The sequence below is a fragment of the Malaclemys terrapin genome, chromosome 1, assembly GCF_027887155.1.
Source record: "Malaclemys terrapin pileata isolate rMalTer1 chromosome 1, rMalTer1.hap1, whole genome shotgun sequence".
Taxonomy (NCBI): domain Eukaryota; kingdom Metazoa; phylum Chordata; order Testudines; family Emydidae; genus Malaclemys; species Malaclemys terrapin.
In genome coordinates this window covers 30689390-30714726 of record NC_071505.1, presented here as the reverse complement: position 1 = coordinate 30714726, position 25337 = coordinate 30689390, and the positions used below count along the sequence as shown (strand labels likewise).

The window sequence follows — 25337 nt, the reverse complement described above, 5'->3', positions numbered from 1 at the left end:
ATCTAATTTTAGGCTCCACTTTTGACAGTTTGAGTTCTATATACAATATATTTCATTTAATTTAATTGCTCAGCTACAAATGCAGGTGCAATATATTTGGCATCATATTGAAGTTAATACTTTAACAGTGAAATCAGCGCCACAGAAAGGGGTGAAAATCTCATAATCTGTTTTTAAAAGTTGAGATGAAACAGACACAGAAGTCGTTCTGAAGCAAAGATTCTATTTAGAAAACCTGGATCAAGCTTTCTTAAAAATTGAAACCACAAACATTCTAAATACATTGTTTGTCATCTCTCTCCGCCTCTGAGCTGCCCACTACTAGTAGTTTCAGGGACAGCGTACAATAAAGCTTGCTTTGTCTGTTTCTCCATTTTTACTGGGTCAATAGTGTTGGCTGTGAAGATTTTCTTCATAGCTGCTAGATTCTTCCTTCTTATACATCCAAAAATGTTTCTAGTGATAGGGCCCTCCCATGACCCTTAGCTAGACCCATAGTAACCAGTAGAAGCTTAATAATTAGAATGCAGACCACTGTAGAGTTTATGATGCATGAGCATTGTGGTTAGCTGGTGAGTGTGGATTTTCTGATTCTTTCCATTTCGTACATCACCATCAGTGATTTAGCAGGATCAGTTATGCCCTCAGTTACATTTATGCAACCCTTTGTCTTCAGATTGTGTTCTCACGTGGGCTGCTCTGTTAGTTTCAAGATGGTTTAGTGCAGGATATAATTGTGCCTGTAGATTCTGTGTGATATTAAATGAACCTAGCTTGACAGCCAGGCCTCAAGGTGAATTTATGGAGCTAGCAGTTAGCAAAAAGTAAAAACAATCTTTTTATTTGCAAAATGACCAAATAGGTGGAAGTCAATGAGTCACAATGAGGGAACCCCACAAGTTCATTTTGGTAGAGTCATATTTTTAGGACAGAACCACACTTTTTTAAAAAATAAGAGCAGTGCTAAAAGCTTGTACCTCTTCTTGGGATTTTACATAAATAATTAACTCTAATTTATCCACTCTACATGTAATATCAAAGTGGTTTAATACATTACTGATTCCAGGCTGGATTCACCACTTATTTCACTCATCTTGTTATTTGAAGACTATGAGAAGTCCATTCATGATGATTGAATTTAAAATAGTTAAAAACTGCAATTAAAAATGTATTTATTTAGTGAAGAGACAAAGTTTTCTCCACCTCTTCACTGTACACCAGGGGTGGCCAACCTGTGGCACTGAAGCCACATGCGGCTCTTTGGAAGTTAATATGCAGCTCCTTGTATAGGCACCGACTCCGGGGCTGGAGGTATAGGCACCAACTTTCCAGTATGCTGGGGGATGCTCACTGCTCAACCCCTGGCTCTGCCCCCCCTCCATCCCTTCCCCAGAGCTTGCTATGCCCTCACTCCTCCCCCTCCGAGCCTCCTGCACACCACAAAATACCTGATTGGGAGCTGTGAGGACGGATGGGGAGGCGCTGATCAGCAGGGCTGCCAGTGGGCGGGAGGCACTGGGAGCTGAGGGAGGGCTGCTGACTTGTTACTGTGGTTCTTTGGCAATGTACATTGGTAAATTCTGGCTCCTTCTCAGGCTCAGGTTGGCCACCCCTGCTGTAGACACTAATTCTCCCTTTCACATAACAGTTTATTTCACCAGAGAATCTATATCTATTATTTGCTGCCATGGGGAGAACAGGGTGAAACTTCTTTGAAGCCTGAATGAATTGGCTGGTAGAAGTGCTAAGCTAACTTTTAAAATTGCTTTAAGAACATCTCTTGTTAGAGTAGGCAACACGCTGATTAGCTGCTGCTGTAATTGCTTGGGAGTGCTTAGTGTTCCATTCTAGCCCTGGTCTTCTCCTTGTAGATTTCAAGTTTGTCAGTTTTATTTGTGGCTCTAGCTTTGATTGTCTGGTTGTCACTCAGATTCTCCTCTTGGTTCTTGTGGATCCTTGTTGTGTGATTTCACAACTAAATTTTCTGTCATGGAGTGACTGTCCAAATTGTAAAACTGATTTTTGATCGATCCAAAATGGTTGACCTAAATTTTTGTCCATACTTTTTGATGGACGAAACTTTGTTACAGCAGTAGAAACTCGCATTGGAAATCTGGACTTTATATTGGATCCACAGACGTTGCTGGAGTTTTCCTGCAGCTAATTCCACAATCAGTGCTTACTTGACAGGATGCAGAAATTGTTGTGGATGCCTTGTCTCCTCCTAATTAGATTATTGTGATGCGTTTGTCCTCGACTGTATTCTTCAAAGACTGTAAATTGCTTCCAGGTTTAACATCAGTTTCCCTAGGAGGGGAAAATAGTTTTATCTTATTACCCCAGTCCTGATGTACCTCCACTGGCTACCCAAGTTTATCAGGTTTGTACAAAACCTTCCTTTATTTTTCACCCAGTTATCACAGAGACTTTCTTTTCAGCATATTCCATGGCAGTCAGTGAATTCAGCCTGTTGAAAGAGCCTGGGGTTTAGACTCCTTCTGAAGCCTCCTGCTTTATGTATTATACCTCTTCCTGTGGAAATACTTGCACAGATCAAAGTCCTTGTCTGTCTTTTAAAACCAAACTAAAGACTTAATGTTTTGTTTGTTCTTTTTAATTAGTTTTATAATGGTTTGACAAGATTTTTGTTGTTACAAAGCACTTTAAAGTGCTTGTATTAAGGGTGCTTTGTAAAAGAAAGTGATAGACCAAACACCAGTATAATCACTTAACCTCTGCCCTGGAAGCTGAATGTGCTGCCCTGATAACACATCTTCAGTCACTCTCTATCTGCATCTCTTAAATAGCTGAATAGTATCTAAGTGGGCATTCACCCACGAAAGTTGCAGCGCTGTAAAGTGCCAGTGTAGACAAGCCCTATCTCACAGCAGTGTGAGGATATTAAATACATTAAAGACTGTTAAGTGCTCAGATGCCATATAAGTACCTAAAATAAGGCAAAATGCAATGTGTTTACAGTAGAGATTTGTGTCAATACATTTTGGTCAGCACAAATATAACCACACAAGATCCATTGTATTCTTCACACTTAAAGAAGTGTTTATCTATTCATTTATGTTGTTATAATAAGAACAGAAAGGTATTCTTTTGATGTTGCAGGAACACTGCATCAGCACAGAGATGTACTTATCATTAAAGGTGATTCAAAGTCAGTGTATTCAATTCAGTGATCCTTTATTGTCATTACAAACTATGCATGTGTTTCCAAAGAGTGACAAAGATAGGTTTCTGCCAGAGTTAGCAGGTTCCTGCGTAGTATGATGCTATGTCTGACATTTCTGTGTTAATTGTTATATTAATACTACAAAAATGTGGGATCCAGTCACAATTTGGGGGAGTTTTCTTGTGAGGTGGTTGGTGTATATGGTTAGTTTTGTTAGCGGTTTGCTTCCATCTCATTGCTAGGACACCAAGATTTTGTGATGTCTTTGAAATGGCACTTTAACCTTCAGTGAATGCAAAGTTAATCATATATCATTAAGCTTGTCTCTTTCACTAACAGAAGTTGGTCCAATAAAAGATTACTTCAGCTACCTTGTCTCCTTAAGACTGTTGCTTTTTGACACTTGCTTTGGTTAACAAATTTCAACTGTTGTCACTTTCTTTTTTGCAGTTGTAGCACAACATAGCTCTGAGCATTCTTCCTTTTTAAAAACATACTGGTATTCCACAACATTTGTCCAAACCATTGTGATTAACAGTAATATTACTGTGATAGCTGGTGTCATTATTATAGACTACTGTAGTATTTGGATAAGGTCTAGAATAATAGGAAGTGGCAAAGCTGTCTTTAAAATGCATGTAAATAGCAAAATGGCTAAATGGCAAATGAGGAAGTCTGGAAACAAAGATATTGGAAGAGCTGGAGAAAACTAGAGCCTTGGTCAAAAGCTGGAGGTTAAGCAGGTCTGATTTTGTCCTGTCTAAGTACTTGGAAACAAATTATCAATGAAAATAGAACAAAATTATGGAAACTAATAAGGAGCTTCTTTGCATTTTTTTCCATCCTCAGGCAAAAAAAATTTTCCCCATCAATGAACAGGTGGTCACTTTATAGGAAATATAAAGTTAGAGATGAGACTAGCATTCAGAAAGTGGAGAGAGAAGGGGTGATCAAGGAGTCTCCTGTTAAAGGAGGCAAAGTTTAAAGTAGTTTTTTGTGTGCACTCTGTTTTACAATGGCTAAAATTTTCAACAGTTGAGCAACAAAGTGAGGCACTTGGATTTGAACATCAAGATAATTAGAATTCTGAAATACAGTTGTGTGAAGCATTATGGGAACTGGATTTTTATTGTTACTGCAAACGCTCCTTTGTTTAGAGTGTCATGGTTCAGTAACTGCATCTAAATTCCATGCTACTCATACAGGTTGTTTTTGTTCTGCAAGAGTAGACTGTACTGTGCTATTGATTGTTAAGCCTGAAGCTTTTAAAGCAATCACTGTTCTAAATTTTCAGTTTATTTTTTAAGATTGAAAACTGAAAAACCTTTACTATAAGTAATCTTTCAAATGCAGCTTTAACTGTGTATGGGAACCTATACATTATATTTTACAACCCACTTGCCTGTTGCCTAAGAAGGAGCCATAGGTTAGGTAAATATGGGCCACCCACCCTGAAGAGATCAGCACACTGACATACATATTGTAAAAAATGTAATCGTGAATATAAGAGCTCTATATTAATAATTAAAAACCAATCCAGCTGACAAAGCACACTTACTCTAACAAGACATGGCAGGGGTAATCCAGTTGGTATAGCGTACTTGAACTTTCAGAAAGCCTTTGACAAGGTCCCTCACCAATGGCTCTAAAGCAAAGTAAGAAGTCATGGGATAGGAGGGAAGGTCCTCTCATGGATCAGTAACTGGTTAAGCAGTGGTTCCTAAACTTTTTGTATGGGCAACCCCTTTCACACAGCAAGCCTGAGTGTGACCCCCTCCTTATAAATTAAAAAGACATTTTTTATATTTAACACTATTTTAAATGCTAAATATATAGCCCTATTGTTTAAAATGAATTTACCTTTTCTCACTTTTTAAATTAAGACTAAAACACACTTATCAAGTTATTATAAGCAGAAAAGTTATTTTTCTAAATAGTTACTGTTTAGTACTGGGGGGGTGCAAAGAAACTTTGTGACTATCACTTTTCACAGCAGACTTCATGCCCCATTGCCACCCTTACTTCTGCGCTGCTGCTGGTGGCAGCGCTGCCTTCAGAGGTAGGTGGCGGTGGCAGCGCTGCCTTCAGAGGTAGGTGGCTTATGACCCCCCCACATCATAACCTTGTGCTGAGTCATGACCCCCAGTTTGAGAATCCCTGGGTTAAAGGATAGGGAAACAAAAGATAGAAATAAGTGGTCAGTTTTCACAATGGAGAGAAGAAAATAGCATGGTCCCCCAAGAATCAGTACTAAGTTCTGTGCTGTTCAGCATATTCATAAATGATCTGGAAAAGGGAATGAACAGTGAGGTGACAAAGTTTGCAGATGATACAAAATTAGTTTTACTCAAGATAGTTTAAATCCATGGCTGATTGCGAAGAGTTATAAAGGGGTCGCACTAAACTGGATGACTGGACCACAAAATGGCATAAATTCAGTGTCGTTAAGTACAAAGTAATGCACATTGTAAAACATAATCCCAACTATACGTACAAAATGATGGGGTCTCTTTCTTGTTACCACTCAAGATCTTGGAGTCATTATGGATAGTTCTCTGAAAACATCAGCTCAATATACTGCAGGAGTGAAAAAACCTAATATAATGTTAGAAAAGAGATAAGACAGAAAATATCATAATGCCACTATATAAATCCATGGTATGCCCACATCTTGAGTACTGTGTGCAGTTCTGGTTGCCCCATCTCAAAAAAGTAAGCCTGTTAAGAGATTAAAAAAATTAATCACACTGTTAATAGAATACCATTTATTTAAATATTTTTGGATATTTTCTACATTTTCAAATATATTGATTTCAATTACAACAACACAGAATACGAAGTGTACAGTGCTCGCTTTATATTTATTTTTAATTACAAATATTTGCACTGTAAAAACAAGAGTTTTTTCAATTCACCTAATACAAGTACTGTAGTGCAATGTCTTTATCATGAAAGTTGAACTTACAAATGTCGAATTGTGTACAAAAAAATAACTGCATTCAAAAACAAAACAATGTAAAACTCTAGAGCCTTCAAGACCACTCAGTCATACTTCAGCCAATTGCTCAGACAAACATGTTTGGTTACATTTGCAGGAGATAATTCTGCCCGCTTCTTGTTTACAATGTCACCTGAAAGTGAGAACAGGTGTTCGCATGGCACCGTTGTAACCAGCGTCACAAGATATTTACCAGCGTTGCAAGATGCACTAAATATTCATATGTCCTTTCATGATTCAACCACCATTCCAGAGGATATGCATCCATGCTGATGACGGGTTCTGCTCTATAACTATCCAAAGCAGAGCAGACTGATGCATGTTCATTTTCATCATCTGAGTCAGATGCCACCAGCAGAAGGTTGATTTTCTTTTGGTGGTGTGGGTTCTGTAGTTTCCGCATCTTTTAAGACTTCTAAAAGCATGCCCCACACCTTGTCCCTGTCAGATTTTGGATGGCTCTTCAGATTCTTAAACCTTGGGTCAAGTGCTGTATCTATCCTTAGAAATCTCACATTGGTACCTTCTTTGTGTTTTTTCAAATCTGCTGTGACAGTGTTTGTAAATCAAACAACATGTGCTGGGTCAACATCCAAGACTGCTATAACATGAAATATATGTCAGAATGCGGGTAAAACAAAGCAGGGGACATACAATTTTCCCCCAAGGAGTTCAGTCACAAATTTAATTAGTGCACTATTTTTTTTAATGAACATCATCAGCATGGAAGCATGTCTTATGGAATGGTGGCTGAAGCATGAAGGGGCATAAAAATGTTTAGCATACCTGGCACATAAATACCTTGCAACTTCGGCTACAAAAGTGCCATGCGAGCGCCAGTTCTCACTTTCAGGTGACGTAAATAAGAAGCAGGCAGCAGTATCTCCCGTAAATGTAAACAAACTTTTTTACCTTAGTGATTGGCTGAACAAGAAAGAGGGCTGAGTGGACTTGTAGGCTCTAAAGGTTTACATTGTTTTGTTTTTGAGTGCAGTTATGTAACAAAAAAAATCCACATTTGTTAGTTACACTTTCATGATAGAGATTTCAGTATAGTACTTGTATGAGGTGAATTGAAAAAATACTATTTCTAATGTTTATCATTTTTACAGTGCAAATATTTGTAATCAAAAATATAAAGTGAGCACTGTACACTTTGTATTCTGTGTAGTAACATTTGAAAATGTAAAAACATCCAACAATTTAATAAATTTCAATCGGTATTCTATTGTTTAACAGCACGATTAATTGTGATTAATTTTTTTAATCAGTTAATTTTGAGTTAATCATATGAGTTAACTGCAATTAATTGACAGCTCTACAAAAAAGATATTAGAATTGGAAAAGGTACAGAGAAGGACAACAAAAATGATTAGGGGAATGGAACAGCTTCCGTATGAGGAGAGATTACGGAGACTGGGACTGTTCATCTTAGAAAAGAGACGATGAAGGGGGAATATGATAGAGGTCTGTAAAATCATGAATGATGTGGAGAAAGGGAATAGGGAGGTGTTTTATAAGTCTTCACATAACACAAGAGCACAATGAAATTAATAAGTTTAAAACAAACACAAGGAAGTAGTTATAGAATCATAGGATTAGGAGGGACCACGGGGATCATCTAGTCTAACCCCTGACAAGATGCAGGATTTGTTGTGTCTAAACCATCCACAACAGATGGCTGTCCAGCCTCCTTTTGAAAACCTCCAGTGAAGGAGCTTCCTCAGCTTCCCTAGGCAGTCTGTTCCATTGTGCTACTGTTCTTACAGTTAAAGTTTTTCCTGAGATTTAATCAAAATCTGTTATGCTGTAGTTTGAACCCATTGCCTCTTGTCCTGCCCTCTGTGGCAAGAGAACAACTTTTCTCCATTTTTTTTCATGGCAGCCAGTCATTTAAGTATTTGAAGACTGCTATCATGTCCCTCCTCCATCTCTTCTTTTCCAAAATAAACATACCCAGTTCCTTCAGCCTTTGCTCATATGGCTTGCATTCCATCCCTTTAGCATCTTTGTTGCTCATCTCTAGATCCTTTCCAGTTTCTTTATATCCTTTCTATACATTGGTGACCAAAACTGGACACAGTACTCCAGCTGAGGCCTAACCCGCGCCAAGTAGAGCGATACTATCACCTCCATGCTATTCCTTTGTTAATGCAACCTAAAATTGCATTTGCTTTTTTTGCAACAGTATTGCATTGCTGACTCATGTTGAGGTTGTGATCCACCTCAACTCCCAGGTCCTTCTCAGCAGTGCTGCTGCCAGACCAGTTATCACCCATTGTGTATTTGGTTTTTCTTCTGTAAGTGTAGCACCTTGCATTTGTCTTTGAATTTCATTTTGTTGTCTATAACCCAGTTCTCCAATTTATCAAGATCCCTCTGAATTTTAGTGCTATCCTCCAAAGTATTGGCAACCTGCCTAGTTTTTTTGTCTTTTGCAAATTTGATCAGTATGCTCTCTATTCCTGTATCCAGGTTATTAATAAATAGTTAAACACTGGATGCAGAACAGATGCCTGTGGAGCCCCACTTGAGACCTCCTTCCAATCTAATATCATTCAATTAATAGTTATTCTTTGTTTGCAGTTGTTTAATACAAGACACAGTCAACCTGGGGAACTCATTACCAGTGGATGATGTGAAGGCCAGAAGTATAACTGTATTCAAAAAGAATTAGATAAGTTCATGGAGGATAGGTCTATCAATGGTTATTAACCAAGATGGTCAAGAACACAATGACATGCTCTTGATGTCCCTAAACCTGTGACTCCTGGAAGTTAGGACTGGACCATAGGGGATGGATCACTCAGTAGTGCCCTGATCTGTTCATTCCCTCTGAAGCATTTGGTACTGGCCACTGTTGGAAGACAGGATACTGAGTTAGGTGGCCCATTGATCTAACCCACTATGGCTGTTCTTAATCTTTTAAAGTTATTTTAAAATGAAAGCATATTTTGCAAAATAGCAGGAAAATAATCTAGAAAATAGCATTAATAAGGTTTAATTACAAGCTGTGGAACTTGACAGGATTCTTTTTCCATCCGTCCCTTTAAAAAAACAAAACCTAAAAGCCTAAAAATAAAATGTACTCTTTTACATTTCTACCTAGTTATAGCTCAAAGATTAGGCTTAGCTCAAGGTTTTGCACACAAGATACCGTACGTTGCACATGGCCAATGACTTTTGTAAGATGTTAAGAAAATGTGGCTGTTTCTTGTCTTAGATCAGATCTAACTATCAACTTACATCGGTAGAACTATGTTGCTAAGGGGTGTGAAAAATCCATACCCCTGAGTGTTGACTGTGCTATGTTGATGGGAGAAGCCCTCCCATCACCACCACCTCTCACAGAGGTGGAGTAACTACTCCGACAGGAGAAGCTTTCCTATCAGCATAGTAGCGTCTCCACTAAAGCACTACAGCAGCGCAGGTGCAGCATTGTAAGTGTAGACCAGCTCTTTGTCACTTTGGGTGGGGGTGGGAGGGTTGGTTTTGCTTTTAGATTACTTACATGTCTCTTTTTTAGACTATTTAGAACTATCTTTATCATGTGGTTAAGGTTTTAATGCTACTCCCTATATTTTTTGGATGACTATTCTTTGTTCAGGAACTCTTTTTGGAGACATGAGCGGAATGATATCATGGACATCAAATTAATTTTGCTAGTTCTGTGCACCACTTAAAGCAAAGCACCTTAACCTACAGTATAACTTGTAGTAATGACAGAGATACTGTGCTTTTGTATGTGGATTTCTTTTACAGTAATATGTCTCCCGAGTCCCGCTGCCCAGGGGGGAGAACAGCCGCTGCCTGGCCCCGCGGGCCACCCCCCTACTCTCCCTACTGCCCAACTGAGTCCTGCCTGCTCCGGGCCAGGCTGGACTCTCACTCACCCTGGCCCCACGCTTCCCCTGCGTCTCCCAGGGCCTCCCTCCAGCGTGTGTAGAGGAAGCGTTTTTCCCCCCCCCGCCACGCCGTCCCGCGTCCCGATATTTGACTTGGGTGATCTGGTCACCCTAAAGGCAGTGGAACTGATTAAGTGCTCACTAATATGAGAAGGTGTTGCAAAATCTAGCCCTTCTGTAGCATGTCCAGCTTGATCTAGCTTCCCATTCTTTCTACTTCCCCTTCTTTAAAATAGCTATTCTGAATGAGTGTCAAGGTGGTGTAGAAGGAAGACACTAAATAATGCATCAGCTGAGCATCGGGCCTATATACCTTCAGGGCAGAGTAAGATTTCTTCTCTTCTTAACTCTAAGATTGTTATTTCCATTACAAATCAACTGAGTAAGGGATATTCTGCAAAGCTTATAAATGGATGTAAATGTGTTGGGGGTAGACGTGTTTTTTGTGCATATGCCTTAAGGCTTCTCATCATGTACATAATACAGGATAACAGGGAGATGGAATTTTTAGAAAAGTCTGTTCCAAGACTATATTATCTCAAGTGCGATAATATAAATTGCAGACACCATGTCTTAATGTACATTGTATCTCTAGACATATAGTAATTGGTTTTTTTGCTAGATACATATGGAGATAAGCATAAGCCCTTGAAAGGCTGTGTGTTACATCACCATATCTCATGCCAAATCAGTGTAATTTGCACTGCAGTATGTTTTCTTTACGCGCACCTACTATAGTGCTCAGCAGTAACTGGAAACTTCTGTGTAATTTTCATTCCCATGTGCCCCATTGAATCTTATTCTTAAAAGCCCTGGCCAGTGTTCCGAAAGATGCATGCATCGTAAACCTGTGTTAATGTCCATGAAACGCTCACGGTGATCCACAAGCGCCTGGAAAACCATAGAGAAATACCCCTTCCAATTAATGTACTCGGTAGCTAGGTGGTCTGGTGCCAGAATTGGAATATGCGTGCCATCTATCGCCCCTCCGCAGTTAGGGAAGCCCATTTGTGCAAACCTATCCACAATGTCATGCACGTTACCCAGAGTCATGGTCTTTTGGAGCAGGATGCGATTAATGGCCCTACACACTTCCGTCAACACGAGTCCAATGGTCGACTTTCCCACTCCGAACTGGTTAGCGACGGATTGGTAGCAGGCTGGAGTAGCCAGCTTCCACAGTGCGATCGCCACGCGATTCTCCAGTGGCAGGGCAGCTGTCATTCTCGTGTCCTTGCACCACAGGACTGGGGCGAGCTCATCACACAGTCCCATGAATGCGGCTTTCCTCATCCAAAAGTTCTGCAGCCACTGCTCGACATCACAGACGTGCATGACAATGTGATCCCACCACTCCGTGCTTGTTTCCCGAGCCCAAAAGCGGCGTTCCACGGTGGTCAGCACCTCCATGAATGCCACAAGCAATCTCATGTCGTAGCTACTTCGCGTGGCAAGTTCAATGTCGCACTCCTCTTGCCTTTGTAGTTTAAGGAATAGCTCCACTGCCACCCGTGACATGTTAGTGAGAGCAAGCAGCATATTGGTGAACAGTGCGGGATCTCTTCCTACAGACCGAAGAGGCAGAGCGCGCAGTACACAAACTGTTGAAAGATGACGCCAAATGCAGACGGAAGCACAGGGATTGCTGGGATGCGAAGCAATGCATCACGGGACATTGGGACAGGATCCAGGATGCCCTGCGACCCCCTCCGCCTTCCTACAACTCTTAGCAGCAGAAGAGGAAGAGATGCTCTGTGGGATAGCTGCCCAGAGTGCACTGCTCCGAATACCGCTGCAAGTGCCGCAAGTGTGAACATGCTATTGTGCAGGCAGCTCACAGTGTGAACACACAATAGTGGTTTCCCTTCAGTGCTCTCTGAGCGCACTGTAACTGCCGGCACTGTAACTCTGTCAATGTAGACTTACCCTTAAAAAAAAAATTGGAGGTGTATTTTTTGTCTTCTAGTTTCTGAGCTTTCAGGGTGCTCTTTTGAAGCTTTTCTTTGTAGCTACGAGGGCTAGAAATTTACTTTTTTCAAAAAAAGACAGCTGAAGTCTCATGCACTCTCTTGACTCCAACTGCTGGGACTTTAAGAAAAACATCAAATATTGCAAGATTTACAATCAAATGATAAGAACTGGCAACTCAGTTACATCATTGCTAGTCCTGTTGCTGGAACTGATTACAGATATTTCAAGTCTAGACAAGGCCTAAGTTTTGATTTAGGAGCTTTCAATACTTAACAAACATTGAAGGCAGAAAGTGTATTAGCATATCACGGCCTCAAGCTGTGCACATAGATCCCATTGACATGAGTAGAAGTTACACAGGAGATAAAGAGCTTTGAACGGCCCTTAGTGGCCATCAGAAATTGATATTACAATATTGAGAATGTGTTCAGAATTTCTGCAGGCCATAGACTAATTCATTTCTCCAGCAGATGTGCCCTAAATATCTGTAATCCCCATCAGTATTGTTTCTTTTTTCAATTATTCCTTCTCATTTGAATGAGACAAAAGAACTGAATCCCTAATCATCCATCCCCATTGGGTGCTTTTTGTTTTGTTTTGTGAGTCTGCAGGGTGGGGGAAGGGGAAAGTGGCACATCTCTCCCTTCCTTAGGTCAGGACTGTGCTTTTAAGCCTCTCTCTGTGCTGGGGGTGAGGAGGAAGGCTGTGTGGACCAGCAGTTGCCCATGGAAGTACAGTGCCTCAGGCAGGCACAACTCCAATGGGAGTTTGCAGGAACAGAGACCCATCAGCTTCCTTTTACTTCTTATTTATATTATATAGCACCTAGGAGCCCCAGCTATGGACCAGAACCCCGCTGTGCTAGGTGCTGTACAAACACAGAACAAAAGACATTCTCTGTTGTCTTTTACAATCAAAGTAAAAGACAAGAGACAACAGATGGATACAGACAGATCGGGGAGGAATACAAGGAAACCTGAGACTGTATTGATCAGCATGATAGCCAGTAGTACAGGTTACAGTGTGAACTCCATCTTGTGCTAGCACAGCTTTGTTGTTTGGCGGGAAATAGGGTTTGGAAGGTGGAGGCAGAGCCATGGCCTTACTCTTGTCCCATATGCTTTGAGGAGTTTTGCACCATTGACTTCCCAGTTTTTGTGTGCCAGGAGTGCAATGACTACAACTGTACCTCTACAGAGGGCCAGGCATAAGGAGAAAAAACTCCTTTCATCCTCTTTTCCCAGCTGCTTGTTCATCCAGCTAGGTGAGGGCTGGTGACAACATATAGACCATCAGTCAGACACCTTTCTCCACTATCCACTGCTGCTGCATTTAGCATTATGCTTTTTTTAAGAACCAGGACAATGGTTTTTTGAAATCTTTGCAGCACCTAAGAAAAATGTTCAGCTTCCAGAAAGCAAATATTTCCTTTTGCTTAGTCAGAGGAGGAGTGTCCTTGGAATAATATGTGCCAACACTGTGCCTTGCTTGTTAAACATGGGTTAACATCTTCAAACGTGGCATAAATAACGTCTTTGAAAGTTACTTAGGCACTTAGGAGTCGAAGGCTTGTGGAAAGCCAACTAGTCCGTCCCCTCTGTCAGTTCAGAACTGTTCACTTTAACATGCAACAAAAACATTTTCTTTGATTTCTGCAGTATTTTACAACTGAAGCAAATACAAACCATGATAAATAGAAAGAGGAAAACATTGATTATTGTTGAGTTACAATGTCTAATATGCTTTAACCGTAACAGAACATTTTTCTAGAGTTTCAGAGTAAATCCTTTTTTCAACAGATTGGTTAGAGTCCATCTGGAGATAGGAGAGAGAGCCAAATATGTGTCTGATACAAAGTACTGATATAAATAAATGCTGCACAGGATTATATCCACATTAATGCACTGTTATCCTATATAGTAATATTAATTTAAACAGGGAGACTTTAACAATAACCCATCATCAAGTAGCCAGGTATAAATAAAACAAACAAAAGTAACCAGTATACCCATTGACAAATAAATATGCTCCGGGTGTAGGATAATCTTCTACATCTACAGGCAAAGGAAGATCAGACTAACGAGGCTGATCTTTACCAACCCACCCCCTTCCATGGCATCCTAGGGCACTGTAGATTTATATCTCGACTTGCCATGCACTAAATCTCCATATAAACAAGTCCCCAGAGAATTTTATTTAACTTCTTATACATTTTGAAAAAAAAAAAAACAAACAAGTAGCTGAAAGTCTGAATGAAAAGATACAAGAGTCTCTTAGCTATTATAAAATAAATAAATTACAAATTAATGGAGATGTCCTATCTCCTAGAACTGGAAGGGACCTTGGAAGGTCATTGAGTCTAGCCCCCTGCCTTCCCTAGTAGGACCAAGTACTGATTTTGCCCCAGATCCTTAAGTGGCCCCCTCAAGGATTAAACCCACAACCCTGGGTTTAACAGACCAATGCTCAAACCACTGAGCTATTCCTCCCTCTCATGTATCTTCTGGGGTGGAGAGATATGTTAGTTCCTGGTCTGCTAGAAATTGCGACTGAACAAAGTGGACAGTTTAGCCCTTTGTCACTCAACCATTTTTTATTCAAGTGCATCAAAGGCTCTCTTCTTTTTGGCTAAAATATGGAAGGGTGTATAACCTAGAGGGAGGTTATAGGTATTAGTCCTACCATGTGACATACAAAACAAGTTCAGTCAAGAAGACAAGTTAGACTTTTATTTTCTTAGCAAAGTGAGGAATGACAGGATCTATCTGAAGCGGAGCTGGTGTGGGATCAGCCTGCAGAGGCTCATTAATCACTATTTTAAGAGAATTCTCCCAACCGATCAATGAGAAAGAGTCCATAAACTCCCAATCTGCAAACTTCTACCTTTCCTCTTATTTTCTAGTAAATCCATTTTGACCTCCATAGTATTGTTTACTTCTGTTAGACTGTGATTAAGACATGGTTACCTTTACTGCCATCTCTAATCCCTCCATTTTCACCTCAGTGTGGTTACCTTTGAGCCAAGCTTTTCACGTTTCTTGGCAAATTTTATTTTTCCTGAAATGTACCATAATCAGAGCAATTCATAATCTCATTGGGTCAAGTCCTGCAGTCCTTAGTCAGGCAAAGACTCTATTGAAGTATTAGGGTAACTCCACTGAAGTAAATGGAATCACTGTGGATTTAATTGAAAACAGGTTAGCCTAAGGTATTTTCTTCCTGCGGCTTCTGATACTCTTTCTCGTGTTAATAGTACCTGACTGCAAAAATATCCTGAATTACTTCAGAGGGGCTGTCATAAACGTACAGCTAAGGGTAGCATAAAATCCCTCCTAAGTAGCTGTACTGAATTGCCTTACCTGTAAGGGGTTAATCAGTTCAATTAACCTAGTTGGCACCTGACCAGAAGGACCAATGGGGAAAGAAGATACTTTCGAATCTGGCGAGGGGGGAAGGAGAAAGGTTTTGTTTGTGCTCTCTTGGTTTGTTCCCTCTTGGGACAGAGAGAGAGATCAGGGCAGGAAAAAACATCTCCTAAAAACATACATGAAATAAGCATCTAAGATTACAAAAATTGTAAGTAAAGCAAGGAAATGAGTTAGATTATTTTTTGTTTTAGCTTGTGAATTTTCCCTATGCTAAGAGTGAGTTTTATTCCTGTTTTTGTAACTTTGAAGCTAAGCCTACAGGGGAATCCTCTGTGTTTTAAATCTTTTTATTACCCTGTAAAGTTACCTTCCATCCTGATTTTACAGAGGTGCTTCTTTTACTTTTTTCTTTATAATAAAGTTCTTCTTTTAAGAACCTGATTGATTTTCAGTGTCCTAAAAACCAAGAGGGTTGGTTTGTGCTCACATTGTAACTAATTGGTTAGTATGTTATTCTCAAGCCTCCCCAGGAAAGGGAGTGAAGGAGCTTGGGGGGATATTTTGGGGAAATAGGGACTTCAAGTGGTCCATTTCCTGAATTTTTGTCTAAATCACTTGGTGGTGGCAGCAATACCATCCCAGGACAAGGAAAGGATTTGTGCCTTGGCAAAGTTTTTAACCTAAGCTGGTAGAAATAAGTTTAGGGGGTCTTTCATGGGGGTCCCCACATCTGTACCCTAGAGTTCAGAGTGGGGAGGGAACCCTGACAGGGGCTATTTGTGGAGTACAGCTCTATTCAACAGGAGTAATAGTATCAGAATCTGTACCTAACTATTCAGCCACATAAAGGCACATTCTGTGAAACCAATCATCTATTTAGAAATTAGTACATAGTACTGCAAAGCTTTATCAAGCTAAACTGCATATCTTTATATGGCTGCTGTTCTGTCATTATTAGTTTAAATATTATTTGCTGAGCACATGAAAAGGTGACAAATAGTGCTTTGATGTTTATAATCTAAGGGCCCAATCCTGCCAATAACATTACTCAAGTATGTAGTCCAGTACATCTATCCAATGCTGCTTATATAAATAAAATAACTTACTGGCCTAAGTAGTTACAGGATCAAGCACAAGAATAGCAGACAGGATGCACTGAGAAGCCCAGAAGAATCAATAATTTGTACCTCTGAAGTGTGTCGGATTGATCCAATGCCCATTGGAATCAGTTGGAAGACTGCCATTGACAGTAGATGGGCTTTGGATCAGGCCCTGTGTGTAATTTGGCTCATTTCCAGGCAGTGCAGAAGGGAGTGAGTCTTTAGAGGAGCTTGAACGTGGGGAGGTAGTGAACTGGGATGAGGACTACATTGCATGTGCAGAAGGTACTGTGGGAAAAAGCACAAGAGACAGATGTGGAAGTGTGAGCTGAATGGGTATAAAGGTGACATAGCTGGCAGAGCGGTAGTTGTATCGCACAATTCATCCTTCACTATTCAGGGTTTTACTGCTGGTTATGTCCACTAGTACAATGATCTTAGATCCAGAGATATCATTATGAGGAAAGAGAGTACAGCCCTAGGTAGAATTTTAATTTTTTTATGCTAAATCTGTTTCCCAAAATGATCCTTAGTAAGTTTGTTCTCAGCTCTAATTGTAAAGAGCGCCAAAACCAAACAAGAGCTGAGACAGGTTCAAACCAAACACTGAAACTGAACATCTCCACACTTTCAGAAAGTTTGGATCAAGTCTCAACTTTGTGGATCAGCCCAGTCTCGGTGGGGGCTGAGAAGGGGGAAAAGGTGGTCAGCTTCTGATTTAAATCTGGAATAATTGATCCACTTCAATGAGTTATTCTGGATTTACTCCAGTGTAACTGAGATGAGAATCAATCCCAAAGTAGTTTATATCAATGACAATCTTAAAAAAAAAAAGAGAGAGAGAGGGCGGTTTCTTAATATATGGGGCTAAATCCTGGCCCCAAGGAAGGCAGTGAGAGTTTTGCCATTGACTTCTGTGGGGCCAGGATTTTACCCATAGACGATAGAGACGACACAGTTGTGTGTGTGTGTGTTTCCTTTTGTTATTCCTGGCTTTCACATTCACAAGTCCTCAGACAGTGTCAGCACTCCAGAATCCATCCTCTTCTTCATCCCAGAGGACTGACGGGGTCACTTTCTCTGCTTCACTGCTGTATGATTTTTTTTTTTAAATAAAGTTGGAAGAAAGATTTTTGCAATGTTTTAATTTGTAGATGAAACATACCCAGAGCTAGTGCAAAATTCTCCAGTCTACACTGAGAGCTAGATTCATGCCTGGTGGAGTCAGTGAAGTCATGAATTTGGCTCTGTGTATCTCATGTCAACAGACATAAATTTGCCTCCAGGTATCTCTTATCCCCAGTACAGCTCTCTGATGCATGTTCTGCACAACTCCTGTATATGAAATGAGTGGAGAATATAAACTAGATACCTGCAGAGTAGATTGGAAAGGAAAAATTTCCTTTTACAGGTTGCACATCAAATACTCTTTGTTCATTTTGTTGGACATGGTCTTACTTGCCTCTGCAAAGAGCATCACTCACTTCTAAACAGGTATCAACAAGATTGCAACTGCTAGAACAGTCAGTTTCCTTGCTTACTGTAACTGTATACCACCAGCTCCTTGTAGTGGCTATTCACTCAGTCTATCAATGTTTAACTTGGAGGCCTGATGAGATTCTAATGGAATCCTAGTCTTTTTTAGTGTTATATAGAACTTTAAGAGTCCTGCTTTAGAGATTTTGTTACTTGGTTATCTCTCCGCTGAGTGTTCATGTTACTTAGGCTTTCTGCCAACCAATACAAAGTTCAGAAGGAGTGAAGACTTCACATTAATGAAGTAGATTTTAAAAATGGATATTTATTGCTCTGGGGGGATTTCCCCCTTTTATTTTTATAGTTGCTTTGTTTGTTGTACAGATTGTTTCAGTACCATCACCAGAGCCATTTTTCAGTTATATTTGTTAGAGGAGGAAGAGGGATTTTTTTGTATAATGTTTAAGATGTAAAGGAGATTTGCACACAAATGGTTGGTTGTCCTTCAAGAAAACTGGTCATGGGGTATTGCTTTTTAAAAGAATTTTGCTGCCCTATTCCTTGTTGTTTCTTCTTTCCATTAAAATACTGAAAGAATGTATTTCTTCTTAGACCTGCAATTGCAGTCCACTTGCCAAGCTGCCTGTAGCTCAGGTGAAGCAGTTACAGATACTGAGTGAAAAAATTACTATGTATCCATAGCATAATGAAAAAGAAAAACTGAAAAAAGCAATTCAGTGCAGACCTGCTGGTTTGTGCTAACTCTTGTTTAACATGGTATTTCCAGTTAAAACAGTCATAGAATGGTACAGTATTCTGAGGTATCTGCAGTATCTGATTTAAGCTTTTAGAATACTTCCTTATTTTTTTTCAATGTCATTAAATTGTTGTTTCTAGAAAAGTAGCTGACTTTATGCTTTGTCATTGTAAAATCAAGTTAACTAACCAAACCCGGAGCTTTTCTGCAAAGACTTGTTCGTTGATTCAAATTACTATGCAGTTTGATAATCAAAAGCTAATGTTTCTGCTTACAATTTATTTGCAATTATGGGTTTATTTCTCCATGCTTTGTTTCTTTTAATTTTTACCATCATCATTATTATTTGTTTCTTTAAATCCTTTAACACCTATCATATCTTACAGAGAGATCGATCTGGTAAGACAATCAGTAATTATTTGATTTGGTTATAGAGTGGAACCCTTCAGTATGAGATCAAATAAAAGCACTTTGACTAGGCAGTGGGATTTCTTTCTCTGTTTTCTCTTCTGCTTGTTATTATACCATTCCCATTGCCACATATCAGAATACTTTATTGTATTAACACACATGAAAAATTCTTTTAAATTTTATCAGAAAATATATTTATTATGCATTGAAGAATCATAGAAATGTAGGGCTGTAAGGGATCTCGAGAGGTCATCAAGTCCAGCCCCCTGCTCTGAGGATCTATTCCAGTATTTAACTATCCTTATAGTTAGAAAGCTTTTTGTAATATTTAACCTAAATCTCTCTTGCTGCAGATTAAGCCTATTGCTTCTGGTACTACCTTCAGTGGACATGGAGAACAATTGATCACTGTCCTCTTTATATCAGCCCTTCACATATTTGAAGACTATCAGGTTCCCCCCTCAATCTTCTTTTCTCAGGACTAAATATGCCAGTTTTTTTTATAACTGCTCCTCATAGGTCAGGTTTTCTAAACCTATTATCATTTTTGTTGCTCTTCTCTGGACTCTGTCAAGTTTGTCCACATCTTTCCTAAATTGTTGCACCCAGAATTGGACACAGTACTGCATCTGAGGCCTCACCAGTGCCAAGTAGAGCAGAACAATTACCTCCCATGTCTGACATACAACACTCCTGTTAATACATCCCAGAATGATATTGGACTTTTTTGCAACTACATCACACTAACTCTTATTTAATTTGTGATACACTTTAGCCCCCCACATCTTTTTCAACAGTACTACCACCTAGCCAGTTAGTCCCCATTTTGTAGTTATGCATTTGATATTTTGTTCCATAGTGAAGTACTTTTCACTTGTGTTTATTGAATTTCATCTTGTTGATTTCAAACCAGTTCTCTAAGGGTATGTTTACACTGAAATTAGACACCCATGTCTGGCCCACGCCAACTGACTCGGGCTTGCTCAGCTCAGGCTAAGGGCTGTTTAATTGCACTCTAGATGTTTGGGCTTTGGCTGGAACTGGGTTCTAGGACCCTGCGAAGTGGGAGGGTCCCAGAGCTCAGGCTGCAGCTCAAGCCTGAACATGTACACTGCGTTAAACAGCTCCATGAGCCCGAGTCAGCTGACATGGGCCAGCCCTGGGTATCTAATTGCAGTGTAGACATACCCTAAATGGTCACGGTTGTTTTTGAATTCTAATCCTGCCCTCCAGTGTGCTAGCAGCCTCTTCCAGTTCGATGTCATTTGCAAATTTTATAAGCATACTTTCCACTCCATTATCCAAGTCATTAAGGAAAATATTGAATAGTACCAGACCCAGGACTGACCTCTGCAGGATCCCTCTAGATACCCCCTTCCACTCTCCCAGTTTGACAGTGAACCATTAACAACTATTCTTTGAATAGGTCTTTCAACCACTTTGCACCCATCTTGCAGAAATTTCATCTAGACCACATTTCCCTAGTTTGCTTATAAGAATGTCATGTGGGACTGCGTCAAAAGCCTTATTAAAATCAAGATATATCATATGTATTGCTTTCTCCCATCCACTAGGCCAGTTACTCTGTCAAAGAAGGAAATTAGGTTGATTTGGCTTTTTTTGTTCTTAACAAATACATTCTGACTATTCCGCATAACCCTATAATCCTGTAGGTGTTTACAAATTGATTGACTTATAGTTGACTGGTTGCTGGCTCTTATTAAAGATTTCTCAAAGTCCAAAAGTCTGCATGAGGCATGATAGCCACACATAAAGCAGAATTATCCAAAGATGCACACTCTAGGTTTCATTGTGGAAAAAGACTCTGTTACATGTTATGAGGACTAAAGGACACTGTAGCATTACACCTCCTGCCTGGATTTCACGGAGCTGTGATACATAAGAAGTATGTTCAGGGAGTCCCCAAATACCAACACTATAGGAAATATTAAATTACTTTAATAGAGAAAAGGTTGCTAGTTACAGTCGGGGGTAGATTGGCTGAGTCATAAACCAGACGATTAAGCTATACGCACAGGTTGCGGCAGCCGTTCTTCATTGCAGTGCAGATCCCCTAGTTCTCTCATCACCACTGCAGATCCCCAATTTCAGACAAGATCACCCTTTCTCTTGTTTATTAAATGGTTTTATATTTGTCTGCTATAAACAGGAATTATTCTTGTATCTAAATTAGCAGTCTACTGTGTCTATGCACTCTTTCTGCATAGAAGAATAAGGAAGGATTAATGAATGCAGCCTTAGAGTCTTATATTATGAGAACCCTCTGTATTGCCATGGTATTCCAACAGCATTTCAGAATGGAAACAATCCTCCCTGTTTGTATCATGTCTGTTTGTGTTCAGCTCTGTGCCTTGTTTGCTTTTGTCAAGTGTATCGTTCTCTTTTCAGCAGGCCTTGAGGATTCCACTCCATTTGGAGTTGGAGATTTATATCGTTAAATATCCTACTCCTTTAAAATGGGGCAAGCCCATGCTTAGTCTTTTATGTAGAAAATGTGTCATTCTAATTCTTGAAGAGGGGTGAGTTGTCCTTGGGTAGGTCTACACAGATTGCAGAAGTGAGCCTCCCTGCCTAGGTCTACAGACTTGGGTAAGCGGGGCTCCCGCTAGTGCCCTAAAAATAGCTCTGCGGACAGTGGTTTCAAATTGCAGCTCAGGCTGGAGCTTGGGCTCTGATTGTTGGGGTGGAGAGGGAGCCTGTGGTTATAAAGCTACTCACCAGTAAATGCATTCCTTAATATCTTCTTAGTAAACTTGTTTGTCTGATTATTTTGTTCCTTCATATTCAGTACCACACTTGAGTATACAGATTTATAGTAATTTCTTATGAGGGAACCATGTTGTGTATCACTGTAATCTACCTGACCTCCTTGCTTGGCTAATGCTGGGTATCCATTCAGATAATCCTGTCTGAATTGGTGTCCACAGCTGGTAGTGGAAAATAGATGGGATTTTTCAAGGGTTTGTTTCAGAATTCTAATAATAACTTGATAAAATGAGAGTTTAGGAACTTGGGCCCTGCTTCAGACAAGCACATGCTTAAAGTTAAGCTCTAGCTTAAATGCTTTCCTCAGCAGTGATGCTTTTCTGAATTGGGGCCTTGATTTTTATCTTCTGGTTGAGGGATTGTGGCTTTTGCTGTTTCTAGATTTGTGTGAAAGATTTCTTTTTAGGGTTTTACCTGGACAGTCTGGTTTTTGGCTTTTGTGTCTGGGCGCCATTTCGGGTTGCCAGGTGCCCAGTTTTCAACTGGAAAGTCCGGTCGAAAAGGAGACCTGTCAGCATTTGGTCAGATGTACTGACCTGACACCAAAAGTCCGGTTACCCCGGGGTGAGGAGAAGTGCCAGGTCATTAACCCATGCCAGCCCCTGCTCAGCCAGGGCCACCTCCTACTTGTAGGCAAGCTCTTGTCAGGCTGCAGCAGCTCCCATCCCAGCCCCGGGGCAGAAGGAGAGAGGTGGAGACAATCCAGTAAGTGGCGAGGGCAAGGGGGGAAGAGGAGGAAGCGACAGGGCTGGGGTCTTGGGGGAAGATGCGGAGTATAATTCCAATTTATACAGATATTTGGCAACCCTGGAACAGAGTTGTTTGGTTAGATCTAGCATGCCTCGCAATAGGTACTTTTTAAGATACCAACTTTCTGATTGTTTCCAAGCAGACGCCTATAGATATCACACAGCTGCCTAAAACAGGTAACTTTTATTATAATCAGCAATATAGGCACTGACTGAGCTAAATTCAGATCTGATGATGTAGGCTGTACTGGAGCTGTACCCTCTTATATAGGTCTGAATTTGACTTGCTGAGTGATAATGGTATACTTGTTATGCTACTGTGTTTTGTATGTGAGAGACACAGTTCCTTAAATATTGTTTTGAATTCTTTAGGAATGCGCTTACAAAGTTTTTATATAGACCTGTTACTAGTATTTATGCAAATATTATAGTGTTGGAAACTTCTTTCTTCAGTTGGGTTGTGCCACACAGCTTTGCTCTACGTTTAGTTATCTGGCACTGTTTCTGGGATTAATTTAATTATATAAACCCACTTTCGTTTTTATGAACACTTTTTACATGCAGAATCCGGGTAGATATAATCAAGCATAACAACGGCAGTTACCTCACAACCCACATTCTGATAGACAAATTTTAAACAATTAACACAGAGAGAGAACTAGTTTTCTGTAGAACAGTTAATTCTGCAGCAGCCTTTGCGTCAGCCTCTGCAGATTTTGTATGGTGTAAAGGGGCTCAAGAATGTCTCCTACAGACCTTGTAAACTGCAAACTCACTAAGCATTTTTGAAAATCTTGACCAAATTTTAATGCATGTGCAAAAGTCATTAGGGCTAAGGTTTTGTGTACAAACTTACCTTTGCTATTTCCTGAATTTTGAGAGTTTAAAATTATCAAAAATCTTAATATAGGGTTGGGGTGGGGGTTGGTATGGAATAAAATTACAGCATTTGAGGATAAAAAACTTCAGGAGTTTGTAAATCAGTATACATGTCTCTTAACAACTGAATGACTTGACTGTATAGTTGTTTGGAAAGCGAAGTAAATGTCGGCAGGACACTCTGGAAAAAAAATGAAAGCACTATGCATGTCACCTATATCCTGCCCATTCTTTATATAAATGCACACACTTTAAAAATACTATATTCCTGGCTCAGTTGTACTTAGTGACACCTGCAGTAAAACTGAATTCCATTAAAGGGAAAATGCAACACTTATCTATTTACACCATTCACAGTCGGGAGTGAACATTTGATCCTGGGTGGTTGAAAACAATATCAAATGCTGGAACCATTGACACATTTTTTAGCTGACAGGAAGTATTCAGGTTTTTACATGATAATGTCACCTTCTTCCTGGTATATATTTACCACCAGTTCTGAAAGCAGCCTAGAAATCTAAAAATTAGAGCCAGCATTGTGAAGTATTTGAAAAAGAAACACTATCCTAAACTATGCAGAGAATTAAAATTTGAGAAACAGTGCGGCATGTACATACACTCTGTTGCAATTACAACTACTTAACTTGATGTACAGACATTTAAAAACCCGTTAGCTTTTTTTTTTTTTTAAGCTATAGTAAATGATCTCCTTCACTGGTATCTCTGGCAATTTGTTGTTTAGTTGGAATCTAGCGCCAAGTGTTTCCTACTGATCTTTGTTTCTCCTTCTTCCAGGCGAGTATTGCGAAGTGAATGCCCGCTCTGGCCGCTGCGTACCGGGAGTATGTAAAAACGGAGGAACCTGTGTTAATCTGCTGGTAGGAGGTTTCAAATGCGAGTGTCCCCCAGGAGAGTACGAGAGACCTTACTGTGAGATGACAACAAGAAGTTTCCCTCCACAGTCGTTTGTCACCTTCAAAGGGTTAAGACAGCGCTTCCATTTCACTGTTTCCCTCATGTAAGTTTGTTTCTCTTCTGTCTTGATAAGAAAGGATTCAGTCCAAATCTCTCCTTGATTTGGATTTAGGGCCAAATGTTTTTGTATATTTGTAGCCCCCAGAGTTAAATATGTGTGAAAGTGGTTACTGTGGGAAGTCTGCCATCGACTTCTATGGGAGCAGAATTAGAATCATGCTACTTGAGATTATTATTAATTATGTTATTATGGTATTGTCCAAAAGGTAGCCAGGAGTGGGGCCCCATTTTGCTCGGCACTGTACGAACACAGAGCAGTTAGATGGTCCCTGCCCCGAAGGGCACAGTTGGGCCAGCAGGAGACACTGTGCCTGGAGAGAGGAAATGTGGGATTCTGCTGGAGGAGAGCATATTCAATTTGCATCTGGCAGAGGCTGGCGAGGAGATGGACTAAAACAGCATGTCCCACAACTGGCCTGGCCATGCCTCTACCCAACTACTGCTGCCCACTTTTGAGTCTGTGCTGATCACCAGTGGGGCACCCAGCAGATTTGGGGTTGCTGGCTCCTTCTACCACTCTCTGCTGCTCCTGGCACTCCTACAAAGAGGGTTGTATAGCACCGGGACAGATGCAGCTGCATAAAATTCATTGCTTCCTTAAGCTAAATTAACTTTATTGCATAGCCCCTGCAGACTTTAAGCAGGGAGGTGATGGCATCTGTCTCTGCTCCCAGACCACCTTCTCCTGTCCTAATCACCGTCTCCATGTGTATGAAT

The 25337-nt window shown here is 40.2% G+C and overlaps 1 protein-coding gene across 9 annotated transcripts in view; it reads left to right on the top strand.

Moving 5' to 3' along the window:
- CELSR1 (cadherin EGF LAG seven-pass G-type receptor 1) overlaps positions 1 to 25337 on the top strand; it is a 319999-nt gene that overhangs the window by 130144 nt on the left and 164518 nt on the right. For all 9 annotated transcript variants that reach the window (XR_008443926.1, XR_008443929.1, XR_008443927.1 and 6 more), the window contains exon 3: positions 24381 to 24603. Coding sequence is in view for 4 of the 9 variants with exons in the window: in XM_054019353.1 (XP_053875328.1) it covers positions 24381 to 24603 (223 nt within the window). In the remaining 5 variants the exon portion in view is untranslated. The remainder of the gene's footprint in view (positions 1 to 24380; positions 24604 to 25337) is intronic.